The sequence below is a fragment of the Cottoperca gobio genome, chromosome 20 (assembly GCF_900634415.1).
Source record: "Cottoperca gobio chromosome 20, fCotGob3.1, whole genome shotgun sequence".
In the NCBI taxonomy this organism is placed as follows: domain Eukaryota; kingdom Metazoa; phylum Chordata; class Actinopteri; order Perciformes; family Bovichtidae; genus Cottoperca; species Cottoperca gobio.
This window is the reverse complement of record NC_041374.1, coordinates 1,624,877-1,642,543: the sequence shown is the minus strand read 5'-3', so window position 1 is coordinate 1,642,543 and position 17,667 is coordinate 1,624,877. Positions and strand designations below refer to the sequence as shown.

Below are 17,667 nucleotides of genomic sequence, written 5' to 3'. Positions count from 1 at the left end.
GACGTTACACACCTTCAATGACGCGTTGGAAGCAGAAACAGAACACGTGCATGTGATAATAAGAGATCTACTAACGAATGCTAACAGAATCATAGCTAAGTGCTAGTTTAGCCTCGTGTGTGACCTCAGCAGCCCTCCGTGACTCGGTCACATGACGAATGCAAACCTTCGAGGAAAAAAGCAAAAACTTTTATTTGTTCACTCCGGGGCAAACTTTTCTCCTTCTGGGCTGACGGTAAACATGTAAACATGTAAACATGCAACCTGCTGCTTGAAGACAAGTTGAATTCAACATGTTTCCACAAAGGTTTGCGCAGTAACACTAAGGACCCTGAGGTCACAGACCGGCTGTGTCTGGGTCGGTTGTCAGTCTGATTCTAGTTCTGGTGCTTTCCATACAATGAACTGAGTGCAAACAATCACTGACCTGAGGGGGGCTGGGTGTCGACTGTGCACCGCTGAAAACAAAGGTGAGCTCAGATCCATAGTCGTGTTCTTCTATGACCCAAGAGTTCCTGATTTGAGGACTATTCTGCAAAGTGAATAAAAGGTTTAATAGAATATATTGTTTTGGCTTCACGTGGACACTTTTAGAAGAAGGTCAATCAACACCCAGCCCCCCCCCAATGTAACTGAAAGATGAAGGATGAAGGTTACAAAGGTTAGCGAGTTCACAAAACAAAGATTTCATCTGTTGAACAGACGTCACTGTGTCCTTTTTAAAGCATCGGCACACGGCAACAAATGTGAACGTTACAGCCGTCACCCTGCCCTCCTCCCACAGCCGTTAACACATGGTGCATCTGAGTTCCATGAAATGTTTGATGCATATATATATATATATATATATATATATATATATATATATATATAACCCAATAGTGTTATCCTTTACCTCACTTACTCACATTGTTTTTGTGCTCTGAAATTCAAAAATGATGATGAACTAGAAGTGTTAAATCCCCCGTTCCCCCTCCTGAATGACGTGAGGAGACATGAATGGACACATTATGTTTCTGGGTGATGTGAAATGTAGAGTTGAATGTGTTAATGTTTCAAAGCATTTATGGAAGTTTGCTATTTGTATCTTGTGAAGGTTTGTGGATTTACAAGAGATGTTAGCGAGCCGCTTTTGTTTTTGGGGTTTTGTTTTGTAATCATAGCACTTTTTGTAAATTGAATGCCTTTATTTCCTCCAATACCTTTTTTTTTGTTTGTTTAAAACCTTTATTACAAATGTATAGATGATATATTTAGCTCTTTTAGAGAACAATAACATGTAAATACAATATAAAATGTTTTATTTTTACAGGTACAATTTTGACAGTGTTTTTCCTATCAAAGTGTCATTTTTGCTTTACTTGCACAAGTGTTCTGTGTATCTCATTGAGGGGACTTTCAACAAACTATGTACCTTTTTAAAAAGACTTTTGTTGGCCAAGTTTTACAGAAGGCCTTCTTTGACTACAGCCGCTGCTTTAGGTGAGAGCACGACGATGTAAATGTAAAGTTATACAGCAGCTAACTCTTATCATGGGGTTGTTTATTAAAAAAAGACAAAGCAGATACACTGTAAGTCCAATAAGAGTGATGGCCTCTTCTATCACAGTGTGACATTTTCAAATGACTTCTTATATTTGTCATTTATATTACATATTTCTTAGTGTTCTTGGATGAAAACAATATGTTCAGCTAACTGCTTCAACTCCATGTGTAACTCTTGGACTGTCTGACAGGATCCAGGGAGAATAAAAGCAATAAACTGCGGGTCAAAGGCGAGAGAGAAGAAAAGAAAATCTCTGCGCATCGGAGAGAGTAGATCCAGATTTGGAGTCCAATATCAGATTAAGTTAATAAACCTGAACGTCTCTCGCAGCCATGTGGTGACCAGGAGCTCTTCAGTGAGAGGCACAGACCTTCAGCAATTCATGTCAAACTTCTTTATAAGCTTCAGTGGTACCAGTGAATTTTATTGAATGTGTATGTAAGAAACACTGCAATACTGCAATATATTTTTGGTATTGGATCAAGCTGCTAACATACTTCTAAAGCTCCTTACGGTGCTACAGACCTCTTTTCTAGTTCTTAAATGTATCGTTTGTACAAAGTATCCAGTTTAGCTGAACAGTTGGCGTGTGTGCCCGGTTGTACTATATAGCTACATATATTTTTATTGTACTGTGACTTTTTGTAGTCTTTTTACAGACTTGCCTGTAATATCACATGCATCCCTCACCCCCCCCCCCCCCCCCCCCCCCCCTCTCACCCTCCCCACCTGTGTGTTGTGATATTGGGAAACTGAGTCCTGGTGGGGGGATTGCTCTGAGTGAAGTCACTCGGCGATGATGAAGACATCGGTGCTGACGCTGAGAAACCCGACTCCACGCGAGGCCTTTCGAGACGAGCGGAGGAAGTTCAGAAACGAACTGCATTCCAGCCATGTTGGTTCTGTTATTCGTTGCATTTCAACAATGCCATCCTGTGACAGTGATGGACTCATTGCTAATTCGCAATATTTTACTTCAAATCTATTTTACAAACTACTGTTGTATTTTTTATAAATATAGGCAAAGTAATTCACACAAACATATATGTATATATATATATATATATATATATATATATAAGTAAATATATATGTATATGTTTACAGGTTGTGTAAAATAAAAATGAATGCTGCAGCTTTTATCTGTTTTTTTTAAACATTGACATCATCCAAAGAGGCAGATTATTTATTGTCTGGCAGAATAACCTGATTTGATTTACATACCTTGCTGCTATGAGAGAGAAGAGCTGCAGTCGTCAACTCCAGTGTTTTTACACAATGTAATGAAAGTTCAATAAACATAAGAGAAGGATCCAACTGCAGGTCTGTTTGGTCATTCCTCCAAATGTGTCATTCACTGCGGTCCCGTCTGCGTCTTCAGCCCACATGGAATCACTGTAACGGACACTTAAAGAAACATAGTGACCGCCGTCGTACATGTGAACCGCTGTCACATGACACGTGCCTTTGTTGTGTTTACTTTGCTAACACAAGACACAGCAAGCCAGCTAATATTTAATAATAATAATACAAGTTTCTATTTGTCATATGCAAGTTAGCACAGGGGGAATGTGTGCGAGAGAGACAGCAACATAATCAGTAATCAGACTACTGCTAAACTTAACTTAAAATACAGCTTTACACTCTTTAAATCGGTCTTCTCTCTGCCTTCTTGCTTCTCTCCCACCGTGTTGTGTGTATAAGTGGATCGCATGGATCATAGGAGAAATGTAACTTGGGTGGAGTGTAATGCAGAGCTCATATGGTACATACCAATGTGCCAGATGTATGTTACTGTGGAAGTGTTTGGGTTGAAGCTCAAATGTGTTGCTGTTAAAACAGGATGTGAGTTAGTAAAACTCTGATGCTGTTTGTTCAGAAATGGATGTCATTAGTTTATTTGCTAAACAAACTTATCAAAAGTGGCAAAAGCGTTTCCATCCCTTCTGTAATGTCCCCGCTGAAGGCCGGCTGCTTCTCATTCCTGCTCTCTCTCTGACGTTCAAGCTTCTCTCACTTTATCTGTTTGCTTCAAACTCTTGGATTTTTTTTGTTGGACGTTCTGGAAAATTCTGAATTTGAAAGGCCACAAGTTCAGGTTTTCATTACTCACTCCTGGACAAAGACACTGCAGATGATCATTTTAACATTCATAAGGATGAGCCAAGAGGTCAGTTTAGCAGGAACACAGCGACAGACTGCGCAGCACACCATCTTATACAGAAGAAAGTGATCTTGTGCTCCTGCATGCAGCACAAGTCTCAGGGAAAAGACTGAAAAGGACAAACACAAGCTCTGAGCTGTGTAACATGTTACTCAGTGCGGCTCCCTCCCCCACGCCTCCTGCTGAATCTACTGAGTCAAATGTGTCAGTGTGCACTTCTAAAACTGTACACTGCCCGAAGCTGTGTAGCTGCTAGTTAGGTAGCCCATGGCATGCACACATGCAGGAGTAACTTCTTCTTCTTTCTTTTTTTTTAAACACACTTAAATATGATCGTGCTTTAGTACCACAGAATGCAAAAAGAGTCTGAGTTTACCCCGTCCCCCCTCCCTCCTGCAGAAACATAAACTGAGTTGAACCATCGGGATGAACCTGTTGAACCCAAACAGAGAGCATTACATACTCCTCAACACTAAGTGGCGGTGTGGCAGGCTGGCTGCCGGGGTTTCTGTGTGTGCTGAAAAGCTTTCAGAGAGCAGAGCAGCTGATCAGTCAGCAGCAGACTTCAGGCTGCACACAGTCTCCCCCACGCACGATGCCGTCTCCGGTCCCCGTGACTCGTCTGCTACCCAAAGATATCTACCCCTCCCTGGACTTCGGGACCTGCAGCAGTCCGCTGGCCAAATACTCCCTCGGTACTACCTTACAAGTTCCCGTTCAGCGGCTCCACGGCAAAGTTGGCAGCCGGCTCTGGTCCACTGTGATCCACTGGAAGGAGCTGCGCTCCGTGCAGCCTGTGGGCTCCGGGGGGTTCGGCTCCGTGTACAGGGCCGAGTACCTGGGGGACACCGTCGCGCTGAAGAAAGTCAAGAAGTGCACCAAGAACAAGCTGGCGTCCCGGCAGAGCTTCTGGGCCGAGCTGAACGCAGCACACCTGCGCCACGGAAACGTCGTGCGCGTCATCGCGGCGACCACCTGCATGCCGTCGGATTTGGGAGATGAAGGCAGCATCGGAGCGATACTGATGGAGTTCGTGGGGGACAGAAATCTGCATCAGATGATCTACGGGTGTGATGAGCTGGAGGACAGGTGGCTCAGGTACGCCACAGACATTGCAACCGGCTTGCGCTTCCTTCACTCCCACAGCGTTGTGCATTTGGACATCAAACCAGCCAACGTGCTGGTGTCCAGTGAAGACGTCTGCAAAATTGCCGATTTCGGCTGTTCTCTAAAACTGGACCTTGGGTGTGAAGTGAACTCTCTCAGCCCCAGCCTGAGCCACGTAGGCGGCACGTACACGCACAGAGCCCCGGAGCTGCTGAAAGGTGAGAGACTGTCTCCTAAAGCGGACATCTTCTCTTTCGGGATCACCTTGTGGCAGCTGATCACCAGAGAGCAGCCCTACTCTGGCGACAGGCAGTACGTGCTCTACGCGGTTGTGGCGCACAACCTGCGGCCGCCTGTTCAGGAGCACCCGGTGTTCCGGTCGGAGCAGGGGGGGCTGTGTAGGACTCTGCTGAGCCGGTGCTGGAGCGGGGATGTCTGCTGCAGACCCAGTGCCCAGGAGCTGCTGCCTCACCTGGAGCAGCTGACCTCCCAGATATGAGTTTGTTTTAAAGCTGGTGTACTGCAGCTGGGGGGGTTCATTACATTGACATGTTTTAGGAACATTTTATTGGATGCTCTCCTGCAGTGTCAGTTTTACAGCACGAAGCAGAGGGCTGCACATTCTTAATGCCGAATCTCCTTTAAAAAAAAAAATGAAGTGCCTTCATGTTTGTGCCTTACGAAATTTAATTGTGAGAATGCACGAAGATGTAATGTTTCAGGTCGGCACATGCAGACAAGATGTGGTTATTTCTACTCAGTTGTTCTCTTGTTAAACCTCATTGTTAAGGTGTACAATGTGCCAGCACTCTCCATTACTGGTCCCTCTAAATACAAATGTTTTAAAGTGTATTCACCGTTAACACTTCATGTGAATCATCCACAAGGAGTTGCTGTGACACTTTGTTTTAGCCAATTTTCTTAAACTATGGATTCAAAATGTGTCGTGTATTGAGTTTTATTTGCCATGTTGAGATTGTAATGTGAGATTTAGGTTTTCAATAAAAATATTTTTATAATATGCCTTTTGATTCCCGGCTCTTCATCACACATCATGTCGGGTCAGCAGGGCTAACGTGTGAAGACAGGAACACAATCACATCCAGGTAACAGCACTCAGACTGAGGACAGACACACACACACACACACACACACACACACACACACACACACACACACACACACACACACACGGAGAACATAAGCACCCAGGACCAGCTCTCTTTTTAATAAAAGATTTACTGAAGTTTATGTATTTAGAAGCTTAATTGTTTTACAGCCTGCACAATGCAAACATTTACAGACTTTAGAATTGATATAGATGTGGTTTTGTTAAACATTAGGAAGCATCTGACCTGTGAACATTGCTTTTGTGTGCATCATGTGTGTAACACAGCCACCTGCTGGTCACTCCTTACTGACTAAAGAGACCTGAAGCTCAAATATGAAATGGTCTTAACATTTAGGAATGTTTATGCACGGCCACACAAGCTGATTAAAAATGACGCATGAAGCTGTGTTGTGATGCAGACATGACACCTCTGCTAACTGCAGAGTTGACTAGTTGTCATTAGCTCAGACTTTAACCAAAGGTACCTTAAACCTCCTTACACACAACTCCTCAGACATATTTTCTTTACTCCAGTCAAAGTTTAGGACTATTGAGACCTCGTGGCTCGGCTCCACGTTTGAGACGGGATGTAAGTCGCCTCGGGGTCGTTGCTTTTTACACACTTCAGATAGACGATCCATCACAGTGAACTTCACATTTAGTTTTATTTCCTGTTAGTTACATTAGTGCTGCATGGTAATGCAAGTGAAAGGATGAGTTTATTCCAAAGTGTGAGATCACGGAAGGAGAGTGGGATAACTGTGACATACTGTAAAGGAGACAGCACGGCGTGTTGAACAGAAAAGCCCACAGTGCAATGCTAAAGGGAACATCTAACACTAATTCAGTTTCTGACATGACGAGTCCACTAACTGCATCAGCTCCTAGCTGTGCCGTGCCGCAGTACAATACATAACTGGGATAGTTTGTGTAAAAATGTGTACCATATTCAGTGGTACATTAATACAGACCTGGCACAGAAAACATGACAACACAGTGATGCTGCAGAATCAAATGCCTCCAAATATTTCCTGCCATTTCTTGCAGCGTGACAGAAAAGTAGAACGACTTCAAGGCCCGCAGGAGATACTAGTGACTATTACATGATGCTCCATCCTGTTACGATGGATTCTGCTTTTACACGACTCTTTGCTGTAAGAATAAAAACACTTGTGTTTCATGAAATGTATCAAACTATCAGCAGAAACACTGGACATGACTAAAGGGCTACTACACAAATGTTGTATTGCACTCCATGAAATATGGACTCACAAGGGAGAGAAGAAGAATCTTCAAAGATCTGACCAGCAGAAGCTCAGACGTCAAAACCCTGGATCCTACACTTCCAATAATGCAATTCAGTCTGTGCGTTATCCCCGACGGGGGAACACTCACATCTTCACAGAGGCGTTCTGCTTTATGTCGGTAGTCTCCGTCCTGCTTGGCTTCACTATGACATCAGGGTTGTTTTCCTGGACTATGGACGTCTGCGAGCGCCTTGCACATTCATCTAAAGACACGGTCCACGTTCCTCATATCTTTATTGTTCGTATAAAATATATCCAGACCGAAGGCTCACTGCAGACGCCTCAGAGGAACAAACCAACCATCGCCGTGTTCTATGATCGTGCGCCAGCTATTGAGCCTTTCAGCAAGTGCAGACGAGAGTTTACTGCACACGTGTTGCACGCCAACACTCCTCTACTCCCCTTAATGACAAACACTCTGCATCTAAAGTCTGCCAAAACACAAGGACGGGAACAAAGTGTTGGGGAAATATTAACAAGATCTTCCATTTCAGATGGACAAACTGTAACATAAGTCACACAAGGTCAGTAGTTATAATGAACAGTAACAGCTACAGTACACGAGTCACAGACAGCAACACCTGTTCACACAGACGATCACATGATGGTGACTCTCTCAGGTGAAACGTGAGCAGCCGAGCCCACTGGCTCCAGGCGCTGGCAGCGGTAGTGACTGCTGTCCACGCCGCGGCGGATCTGGTGGAGCTTGCGGGCCACACAGGGGAGCAGCATGAGCACCTTCCCCAGTATAACACACACCGGCAGGGCCAGGGACACCACGAAGCTGGGGGGCAGGTAGAAACGGTAGGCTTCCTCCTCGAAGGCTCGCTTCCAGCCGAACAGCAGGCCGTGGAAGGTGGCGATGAGCAGAGCGATGTAGCCCAGAGTGGACTGGAGCAAAGACAGGAAGACTCATGATGGGACAGACAGTAACAAGGGCTGGCATCACACAGCACAGAGACACACACTTCACATCCAACATGTCACCCATACGCTTAGATTCTACGTACACTTTCTGAGGATGTCGTTTACAGTGTCATCGCAGCATGTAAGTAATCCAGCATCACCCTGCTTCATATGTTTGTACCTGTATGAAGCTGAACTCCCTCCAGTTGAGCGTGCTGTGGACGGAGGGAATGGAGGTGACGGCCAGCAGCGACAGCAGCCCAAGACTCATGATCCCAAAGGACACGTACATCTCCACCCTCCACACCTCCTCCTCATTCCAGCCATTCTCCACATTAGCATGGACCTGCCAACACAGAGGACGCTCAACATCACAATCCTCATCTTTCAATTCTTGTTTCATGCAGCTATTCCTTTCAATCGGTTGAGAAACGGCGAGTGGAAGGTGACGTGTACGAGGATAAGTGTGGACGTGGTGTTAGAGCCTCCCACTGACCTGCTGGTAGGCGGTGTTGAGCATCAGGTACCTCTCAGACCTCCTCATGGGCAGACAGAGGCTGTAGACAACATGCACAGCAGCCAGGAAGAAGCTGAGGAGGCCGAGCTGTTTCCGGCTCTGCAGCCAGCCCTCCAGCCAGTGTGGGAAATGCCTGTACTTGGTACCATAGTAGAGCTGGTGGGCGGCTGCCAGCTGGCCCGCCAGGTACACCAGAGCCAAGAGAGTGATGGCCACAGTGGGCAGCGTCCGGTTCACTATCTCTATGGGGATCTTGTAGAAGTCACTCTGCTTGTGTTTCACATACGGGTGGATGACATCTCGTACAAAAGAGTAGGCAAAAAAGAAGATGGAGAGGGCCACGGCAGCAAGGACGGGGCCCTTCCAGCCGGGAAATAACTGTATGGGAATGTTCTCTATATCCCGTGAAGAAGACAAGGTTCCCATGTCCACCGGCAGGAAGTTGAGCTGGCGGGCTAATTCCATAATCTGCTGTCGAGCCTCCACCGAGTCACTGCAGATGAACACCTGCAGGCAGCATCACAGAGAGGAAGACGTACAGTGAAGGATGGACCAGAGAGGGGACATGCCCTGTAAGACTCATCTGTCTCCAGATGTGTCATTTATCTGCGCTCACATCTGCTGCTCACCTGCCTTCACATTCACTCCTTCATTGCTTTTCTTTTCCTGAACATATCATCTCTTCTGCTGCAGTATTTCTGGTATCAAAGGTTCTCTGTGAAACTCTTGCATTTAATTAAAAAGCTTCCTCATAGCAGGATTGAAGTTGCCCTGCAGTTGTATAATCCAAACCACTGATGAGGACAGCTGACTGGCTGGGAGATTATTTCAGTCAGGAGCTCTATTGTTGAGATTTCCCTGCATAGGAATTAATTTTGCTCTGGATGTGAAGGCTCACAAGGCTTATTTTTTATATATAATCTGCACCTAAATTATAACTAAATGAACGTGCACGGCAGGTGCACAGACTGAACTGTCTCTGCCACGTACAGTACGTTGGCTGCCACCTTCAGAAGAGGTCTGTAAATGGACCTTGAGTTAAGTGTGTTGTGTGTTTGAGTGTACCTGTGTGCTGGCGTCTTTGGGGCAGCTCTGCTGCATGGCCCAGGCTGAGATGACGTTGAAGCCTTTGACGGTGATGGAGTCTGGCAGCAGGGAAGCCAGATACTCAGCGTTAGACTCTGGGTACTGGTTCACCCTCCTGTTGTTACTCACGTCCACCAGGATCTTCCCTGCAGGACAACAAGACAAACAAACATGATGTTGAACTCACTTATGCCTTAGACCCCGGCTGGAGAATGGGCCGACGACAAGTGGCCTGTCTGTTCTATCTGAAGCTTGTCTGGTGGTTGACTTTGTCAGAGTGGCTGTAGTTTGTATGAATTGGGGACTTTTTATGAGGTTCACCTTCCAAACTAAATGGGTTACATGTGTGTTAAGTTAAGTTAGTGTTCTCAGTGTGTATGTGTGTTGTTATCTACCTTCCAGTAGATGCTTGAGGTCCCACAGGACAGAGTAGTGCTCACGGCGGATTGCCAGGACCACGACGCTCGCCTTCCCCACAGCATCTTCATGGTGCGTCACATCCACCACATGAGGAAACGACTGCGCTGCCACTTTGGGATTCCGGCTGCCCACCACCACATGGAAGCCATAGCGCAGCAGGCGGATGGTCAGGCACTTGGAGAAGTCCCCTGAGCCCAGGATGGCCACTGTGGGCCGGAAAGAGTCTGCGTCTCCAACTCCGCTCTTTGTGCCGTTGGGCAGGAAACAGGCCTGCGTGTGTCGGAGGTGGTGGGAGGACGGGGCTGTGAAGAACACAGGGCTCCTTCTGCCGCCCATCATTGAGATGGAGTCCATCCTTCCTCCCTGTCACTTCTTGTTGGTGGTTTTCTGCTTAAGAGGATTTCAGTGGTGCTAACGGAGGGAAGAGGAAATAAAAAGGGTCAGATTTAAAGCTCCATTAAACGATTGGTATTGTTGACAGGTATTCTTGGCGTCCCACGCATCATTACAGGTAGAAACAAATAAATAATCATTTTGGATTTAAGTAATTCAGCATTGTTGGGGGTAACCAGACATATGCTTAAGAAGCCAGCCAAGGGTATTTGTAAGGTGTGGCCAATTTTGTCAACTGAAAGTTCAATCTTGAATCTTTTTTTTTAAGTAAATCTATTCGTGGTACCACATTCTGATAAGTCACTGCTCATAAATGGTTAGTTAGTTGTAACTAATGGCTTTATTTAGGGTTAATACAATATTAAATAATGCTATCATATCGCGTACATGGCATCAACAAGAACATTTCGGGTTGCCAGGTTGCAAAGCTGAAAACTGGTGTGTCCTACAACAGCAATCCTTCCTCTCCTGAAGCAGCTCGGTAACAGTCGATCAGAGGTCATCCGTCCGCCGGGAGGAGCTGCGTCTCCTGACCTTCTGTCTGCAGACAGTGATCTTGTGAAGGACACGGCCGTGTGTGTGTGTGTGTGTGTGTGTGTGTGTGTGTGTGTGTGTGTGTGTGTGTGTGCCTGCGTGCACCTGTAGCGTTGCAGCACGGCCGCTGCTGCTCTGCCATGGAGCACAACACACAGCACACAGCAAGCTGATGACAACACGCACATTGACCATGAAGGTCCACAGTGAGACTACATACAGTGTGTGTGTGAGGGGATGGTGTGTTACCGACCTGTCATCGAGCCTCACAGAGATGCTTCTGTCAATGCTGAGACGCAGACCAGCTGCTAGCTGCCCATCCTGATGCTGATGCTGTTCAACCTCCGCTGTCTGCACACATGCTGCGTTCACGTCCCGTGGGAAAGATCGGAGATGGCGGTTTTTATATGAAAATAGCGCGTCTGTAGTGTTTGCATAGAGCCTGCACGATCCGGGGAAATATGCAATAACATTTTGAATATTGCGATAATGATATTAGGCTTGCTTGTAATAAATAAACTGCTCTCAGTACTGCCTTTCTGCAGGTGCAGTTGTCTACTGATTCTCTTTCAACCAACTCAAAAACTCAAAAAGTGCAATATTGCAATAATAACAGTAACATTCAAGCAAATATATAAAACACTATAAAGTAAATAATGTGAACAGCAGTAGCCTATAGGATGCAATACAATGACAAAATAATAATGTTTAAGCCCCTAAAACGGGTTATATGTAGGCAAAATGGAAAATATAAATTAGGCTACACAATATTGCCAGTTTTCTTTTAAAATAATCTTATGGCATACATTACAGTTTTTTAAACTAACTATGTGTTAAAGAAATGGAAGAAGAAATACAGCCTGTCTACATTAATGACGCTGAGGTGGAGCAAGTGAACAGTTGAAGTTCCTGGGACCATAAACAACCTGTGGTTCATCATCACACATCTCCATCCTGCTACAGCTGCATTTTACTTCATATGTTTACAGAGAAGCAAGAGAAAGCATCCTGACTGGAAACATTTTTAATTCATTTAAGTAGCAGAATGGGACTATATATACCAGCATCTTCATCCTTAGTTGGAGAGAGTAGAGATGAAGCACTCTATTTCATTGAAACATTATTATTGAGAGTATTTGAAAGAGGCTTTGCGGACATCATAATAACACTGACGCCCTCTTCAGGAAGGGACGGACTTTTTCCTGTGGAGATCCGTCCATGTGTGCAACAGGTTCCTGCAGATATCTTCCAGCAGTGTGTCCCATGTTGTGGTAGCATCAAGCCTGGGGAGGCCAGAAGGAGTAAGCACTTTGACCCGGGGGAGTTTTAAACACCAACATCAGCCTACCTTCGTTATAACTTATATAGATTATCCCAGGAATAAGTGTCACCACAACAAGTTAAGTGGCAACAATTATAAATAAAAACACGTTGTTTCAGTGTTACAAGCTCTGCCTGAGAGCCTGAACTCAGGGATCCAGATCCCAAATACATCAGCTTTGGTCCCACAGGAGCTTCCGTAGCCGTCATGGCGTCGCTTATAGAAGCAGCGTTTGCTGTTGTACTAATATTTTTGTTTTTTATTATGCGGTTATATTATGTTGTAAAGACTGGATCAACACATAAACCCGGAACTAAAGGTCCGGTCGCTGTTCTCATCGTTGCAGGATCAGGTGACGTTCAAATGCATTAACTTTAGAGAACAGCAGGACGTTATACAGCTTAACTGGTATCATGATTTAAGTTATATACTATATATATATATATATATATATATATATATATATATATATATATATATATGTATATATATACTATATATACTACTCAACCTTAGACATTACTTAAATATCTAGCGAGCAAGGGGAATACATTTTAAGTTCGGACTTCCTTGGCTTCCACGCTAACAACACGTAACGTGACGTGACTGGACTGGACTGTACCACATTATTGTTAAGGGCGGGGGTGTTCATTATTATTATTATTATTATTATTATTATTATTATTATTATTATTATTAGTATTGTTTTTTAAACTAAACCCTTTCCAGCTTTATTTATATTTGTACAGACAGTGTTGTCCTTCAACTGAACATAAGAGAACATAACATTTCTTAATTTAGCTATTTAGAAAAATGACCCTGTTATTTATAATAATATGATCTGAATATATCAATGAGAACAGATTCACTACATGATAATAAATATCACTGTGGTTTTATATACTAACCAAACCAGCAAAAACAGACCCACGCCAAAAGTATGTGGACAATCTGAAGATATATATAATATTATTAAATATTTATAGGAGATGCTGAAGAGTCTGTGAAGGAAACTGGAAGAAGAAATGTACATATCCTCCATTCAAAGGGCCTCGTCTCCATCTTGTGTTTACCGTGTTTGATTGTAAACTTGTGGGTTTTTCTCCAGGTGGTCACACGTCAGAGATCCTGAGGCTGATGGAGAGCCTGTCTGCAGCCTACACACCTCGACACTATGTTATCGCCGACACTGACAAGATGAGTGAGGAGAAAATCTGCACCTTTGAAAGCTCAAAACAACACTCAGACTCTGAGCCACAGGTACACGGCTGACAACAGGTGTACATTTAGGTATGAATAGTAGGGACATGTCCTTATCAATGTCAATGCACCGTGCTGACACTTCCCCACCGATATGTTCAGCTCAGACATGTCATTATTTCAGATATTGATTAACTTTGACATCATAGGTTTAGGAATAGGCTAATGTTTATTTCCAGATCTAAGGTCTCTCTGATGCAGTGTTCGTGTTCACCAGCAGGTGGCATGAGCACACTTCTTCTCTGCTTTCTGTACTTCTAACATAATTGAGAGTTACATACTGAACACCAAACTAATTCCTACTTTATATCTATTTAAGTGAGAAACAACTGTGATAAAAAAGGAATATGAATAACATAATTACTGCAGACATCATCGTCATGTGTCCTTGTTCTCCAGTTCACCATCTGTCGGATCCCACGGAGCCGGGAGGTGCATCAGTCTTGGAGTTCCTCTGTTATCAGCACCCTGGCAGCCCTGCGGTACTCCCTGCCTCTGGTGTTCACACTCAGACCTGACGTGGTGAGTGGAGCCAGAGAACAGTCAGCAGCACACAGCAATGTACTCTCAAACACACAGAGTACTGACGGAGCACTACACCGTCAGGGAGGGTGCAATGAAGATAACTTATTGGTTGCATTATGGGAAAGAGCCTCTACTGCCCAGATTGTCCTCATTCTTTATATAAAATGTCCCCTGTGAGTCCCACAGCTTTATAAAGGTTCAGTACTAAACTGTTAACAGTAGCCATTTAAAGAGCACACACTCATCCATTCCCATCCTGCACTTAAAGGCTCCATTATCTGCAGAAAACGTACAAATCTAATGTCGTTTAACTTGCTTTGCACAACACGGTCACGCTCGTTGAATTACACAACGTCCCGTTATTAACCTCACCATTATAGGCGCTGCTGCACTCAGTGTGTATGCTCAATATATATATATATATATATATATATATATATATATATATATATATATATATATATATATATATATATATATATATATATATATATATATATATATATATATATATATCAGGGACATTTCTGTTACTGCGTCACGCTGACTGGAGTGTGTTCTCTAATCTGCATTACAGGGTCCATAAAATGCAGAGGACGTACAATTATGAACCCTGAAACATTCCTCCCCGTGTACAATGTGAATTACACATCGTTCTCTTTAATAGGTCGTTTAATGGGTTCATTCCAAGAACATATTTAAGAATATCTCATTTTGAACCAGAAAACTTAATCGGCGCCGCATTCCATTTCTTATTCTGGGCAAAGTGACAAAGAAGGAGACTAATGTCCAAAGGGATGCTGTGTAAGTGTATTATAAGTGTATGCTGCAGCACTTCAGACATCTACTGTAAATAGAAAATGCACAATGAGCGAAAGTATGCGCGTGTGAACTGTGAGAGCAGATTCCAGACCTGTGAGCGGCCACTCTGGATGTCTGTCCTGCAGAACCCTCTGGTTATTGGTGACCGCTTGGAAACAAAGCCGGGGTCTCAGTGCCAGGACAGTCATGCCAGGAATGTTCCAGCCGGGCTTGTTATCGCCGCACGGCTGAGGACCAGCTGTAAACCTGCAGCCGCTCTCGTGAGCAGGGCACTGATCCTGCCGTCAGGCACGGAAGCGCCTATAAACGAGAGCAATCGTGAAACGTGAAGCAGGGAAGAAGTGCATTGTTAGATGGATGATGGCACCTGACGCCGGAGTAAGTGGAAGAGGAATAAGGATGTCACGATGCCAGAGAAACGATCATCGCCATGACATCAGGTTCCTCTGTCACATCTGTTACTCTCAGAGTTCTGACAACAACCAGATTATGTAAGTGTGTGGAAAACTCTGAAGATGGAAATCTTAACTACCCAGAGTTCTTTTCACTGCAGCCACATGGAGCTTAAGATCAAGTGGTGAAATCTGCCGCCGGTCGTGGCAGGCGATGCTTTATTTACTGCACAGCTGTAGTGAGATGTTTGTCGTTGTAAAGCCTCCATCTGCTGCTACAGGGACTGTTCTGTGTCTATTGTGGCGCAGTGAGAATGAGGGAACTGTTCTGCGCTCTGAAGGCCACTTCTCCGTAGTTTCCACCGCCGTGTGCTGCTGCGTCTGCATGACGGAGTTGTATGATGACTTCTCCAGACTGCAGAGCAGCTCTGTCTGGTTTCCTGTAAACCCAAACTCCCTCAACTCCCTCAGCTTCCTTCAACCCTGAGGCCACTTATTCATCTCAGCCCCCTCCCCCTCTGCCTTTGAGTTTCACTGAGCTGCCTTCCCTGAGTCACACACAGGCTCTCTTGCCTTTTTAATCTTCAGACCCACTTACCTCCATTCTTCACTCTGCGTGTTGAGGGATGCAACATGTTGAGCTGTACATGTTCCGGCTCAGTCATACCACATAACTCCCCAAATCCCAAGATCCAACAACAAACGCTCACATCATTTCCTGTACTCTCCTCCAGCTCTAGCCTTTTTTTAAATAAAATGAATCAATGTCTACCTCTGACCCCTCGTCCCAGCGTGCGGGGGTCGCTGCTCTCAGCTAGGGTCACTCATAGTGCTGTCTTAAAATGTGGAAGCAACGTTTAGTTTTGATAGTTAGGAATTGTATCAGTTCCCATTGTTCATACTTAGAAGAAACAGACGTTAGTGTGCAAAAGTATCTCCAAACATACTATGTGCAGGTCTGTAGGTGTCTACAACAACATCTTCCACATGCACGATGCCTCTCTGTCACAGAGAGAGTCCGTCTCTGTGCTGGACACACAGCGCTCACACACACGTTGATCTGGAAACACCCTGAATCGTTCCTTTGACCAGTTTATAACAACTGATGTGTGAACATCACTGTTGTCTGTGCAGCTTATAACAACTGATGTGTCACTTCCTGGGGACGTGCTCATCCCCCTCTTTTCTCTGTGTGTTGTTTCAGGTGCTGTGTAACGGCCCCGGGACCTGCGTCCCCCTGTGTGCGGCAGGACTCCTGCTTGGAATTCTGGGATTGAAGAAAGTCCTGATAGTTTATGTTGAAAGCATTTGCCGGGTGCAGTCGCTGTCGCTCACGGGGAAGATCCTGTACCCAATATCAGACTATTTCTTTGTGCAGTGGTCCTCTCTGAGGGACAAATACCCCAAATCCATTTTCCTTGGAAGAATAGTGTGAAAACATATGTTCCATGTATATACTAACGTCGGATGAAATGTATTGTAATGCTCATGAATAAATGTTTCTGTGGTTTTTAATGGGACATACATCTGCGTGTACTGGAAACGTACAGTTTGGTAAATAAGATGTGAACCAAGAATGATCAACTCTTCTTACATTATTAGACTAAATTGTTCCCCCCCCCAAATTCACTAAGGAATGCAAGACCGAACTGCTTCTCCTTTGTTTCACCGGGTGAGTCCATTAAAGGGGGATTGTTTTAAATGTTGCTTCTTGGCGTCGGTTGCATTGTCACAGCTCTGTTTTTCTTTCTTTGTGCTGTGTTTCCTGTTCCTGGATGGAGCACTGGACAGGAAGAGTTCTGAGATGATGTGTTGAAATAAACCAGATAGGAGGATGAGGGAAGAGAAGGAGTCAGTTTGACATCAGCGGCTATTTTTAGACTAGATCTCCAAGTAACACTGACCACTCGCTCTGGTGTAAAATCCATAAATAACAATCTACAACGGCACAACAACTGTATGTAGTTAGTACTCTTAGAATAAAGGGGTTTTCCACAGGTGCACTTATTGAAGGAACCTTTTCAGAGACAGTCTGAGAAGGATAAACACAGGATCTGTGGCACACTGTATAAAAAGGTCTCTTTAAACAATTAGTTATTCATACGTGACTTAAATAAAGCATTTCCAAGTTTGCACCTACAGTTTCTCCATAGACTATACTCAGTATGTGCACCAGGAGTACTTCAGATACTTTGTGACCCATCCTTGAAGAGCACCAGCAGAGGGGAGGAGCCCTGCACCCATCGGCTGCTCTGA

General features: G+C 44.5%; 3 protein-coding genes across 6 annotated transcripts in view; 2 read left to right on the top strand and 1 right to left on the bottom strand.

Moving 5' to 3' along the window:
• Positions 1-4,211: 4,211 nt before the first annotated feature.
• On the top strand, positions 4,212-5,841 carry mos (v-mos Moloney murine sarcoma viral oncogene homolog). Its single transcript, XM_029457268.1, has one exon. It carries the CDS (start codon positions 4,306-4,308, stop codon positions 5,314-5,316), a length of 1,011 nt encoding a protein of 336 aa, XP_029313128.1. The 5' UTR covers positions 4,212-4,305; the 3' UTR covers positions 5,317-5,841.
• A 223-nt stretch (positions 5,842-6,064) lies between these two features.
• steap2 (STEAP family member 2, metalloreductase) overlaps positions 6,065-17,667 on the bottom strand; it is a 43,268-nt gene continuing 31,665 nt past the window's right edge. Inside the window, exons 1-6 of one of the 4 annotated variants that reach the window (XM_029458155.1) lie at positions 11,345-11,453; positions 10,140-10,575; positions 9,724-9,890; positions 8,638-9,165; positions 8,323-8,487; positions 6,065-8,126 (exon numbers count right to left, since the gene is read on the bottom strand). In XM_029458155.1, coding sequence (XP_029314015.1) covers positions 7,833-8,126; positions 8,323-8,487; positions 8,638-9,165; positions 9,724-9,890; positions 10,140-10,518 — 1,533 coding nt within the window. In that variant the 5' untranslated portion in view covers positions 10,519-10,575; positions 11,345-11,453 and the 3' untranslated portion in view covers positions 6,065-7,832. Of the gene's footprint in view, positions 8,127-8,322; positions 8,488-8,637; positions 9,166-9,723; positions 9,891-10,139; positions 10,576-10,944; positions 11,063-11,344; positions 11,454-17,667 lie in introns of those variants that run through there. The other 3 variants (XM_029458158.1, XM_029458157.1, XM_029458156.1) reach the window with 3 other exon arrangements.
• Positions 12,557-17,117, top strand: alg14 (ALG14 UDP-N-acetylglucosaminyltransferase subunit). The gene is made up of 4 exons (XM_029458161.1): positions 12,557-12,764; positions 13,521-13,672; positions 14,072-14,194; positions 16,616-17,117. Exons 1-4 carry the CDS (start codon positions 12,620-12,622, stop codon positions 16,844-16,846), a joined length of 651 nt encoding a protein of 216 aa, XP_029314021.1. The 5' UTR covers positions 12,557-12,619; the 3' UTR covers positions 16,847-17,117.

Coding starts and splice junctions, on each gene's coding strand:
- mos (XM_029457268.1), top strand. CDS start 4,306: ATGCCGTCTCCGGTCCCCGTGACTCGTCTGCTACCCAAAGATATCTAC.
- alg14 (XM_029458161.1), top strand. CDS start 12,620: ATGGCGTCGCTTATAGAAGCAGCGTTTGCTGTTGTACTAATATTTTTG. Junction 13,673..14,071: donor ACTCAGACTCTGAGCCACAG/GTACACGGCTGA, acceptor CTTGTTCTCCAG/TTCACCATCTGTCGGATCCC. Junction 14,195..16,615: donor TCACACTCAGACCTGACGTG/GTGAGTGGAGCC, acceptor GTGTTGTTTCAG/GTGCTGTGTAACGGCCCCGG.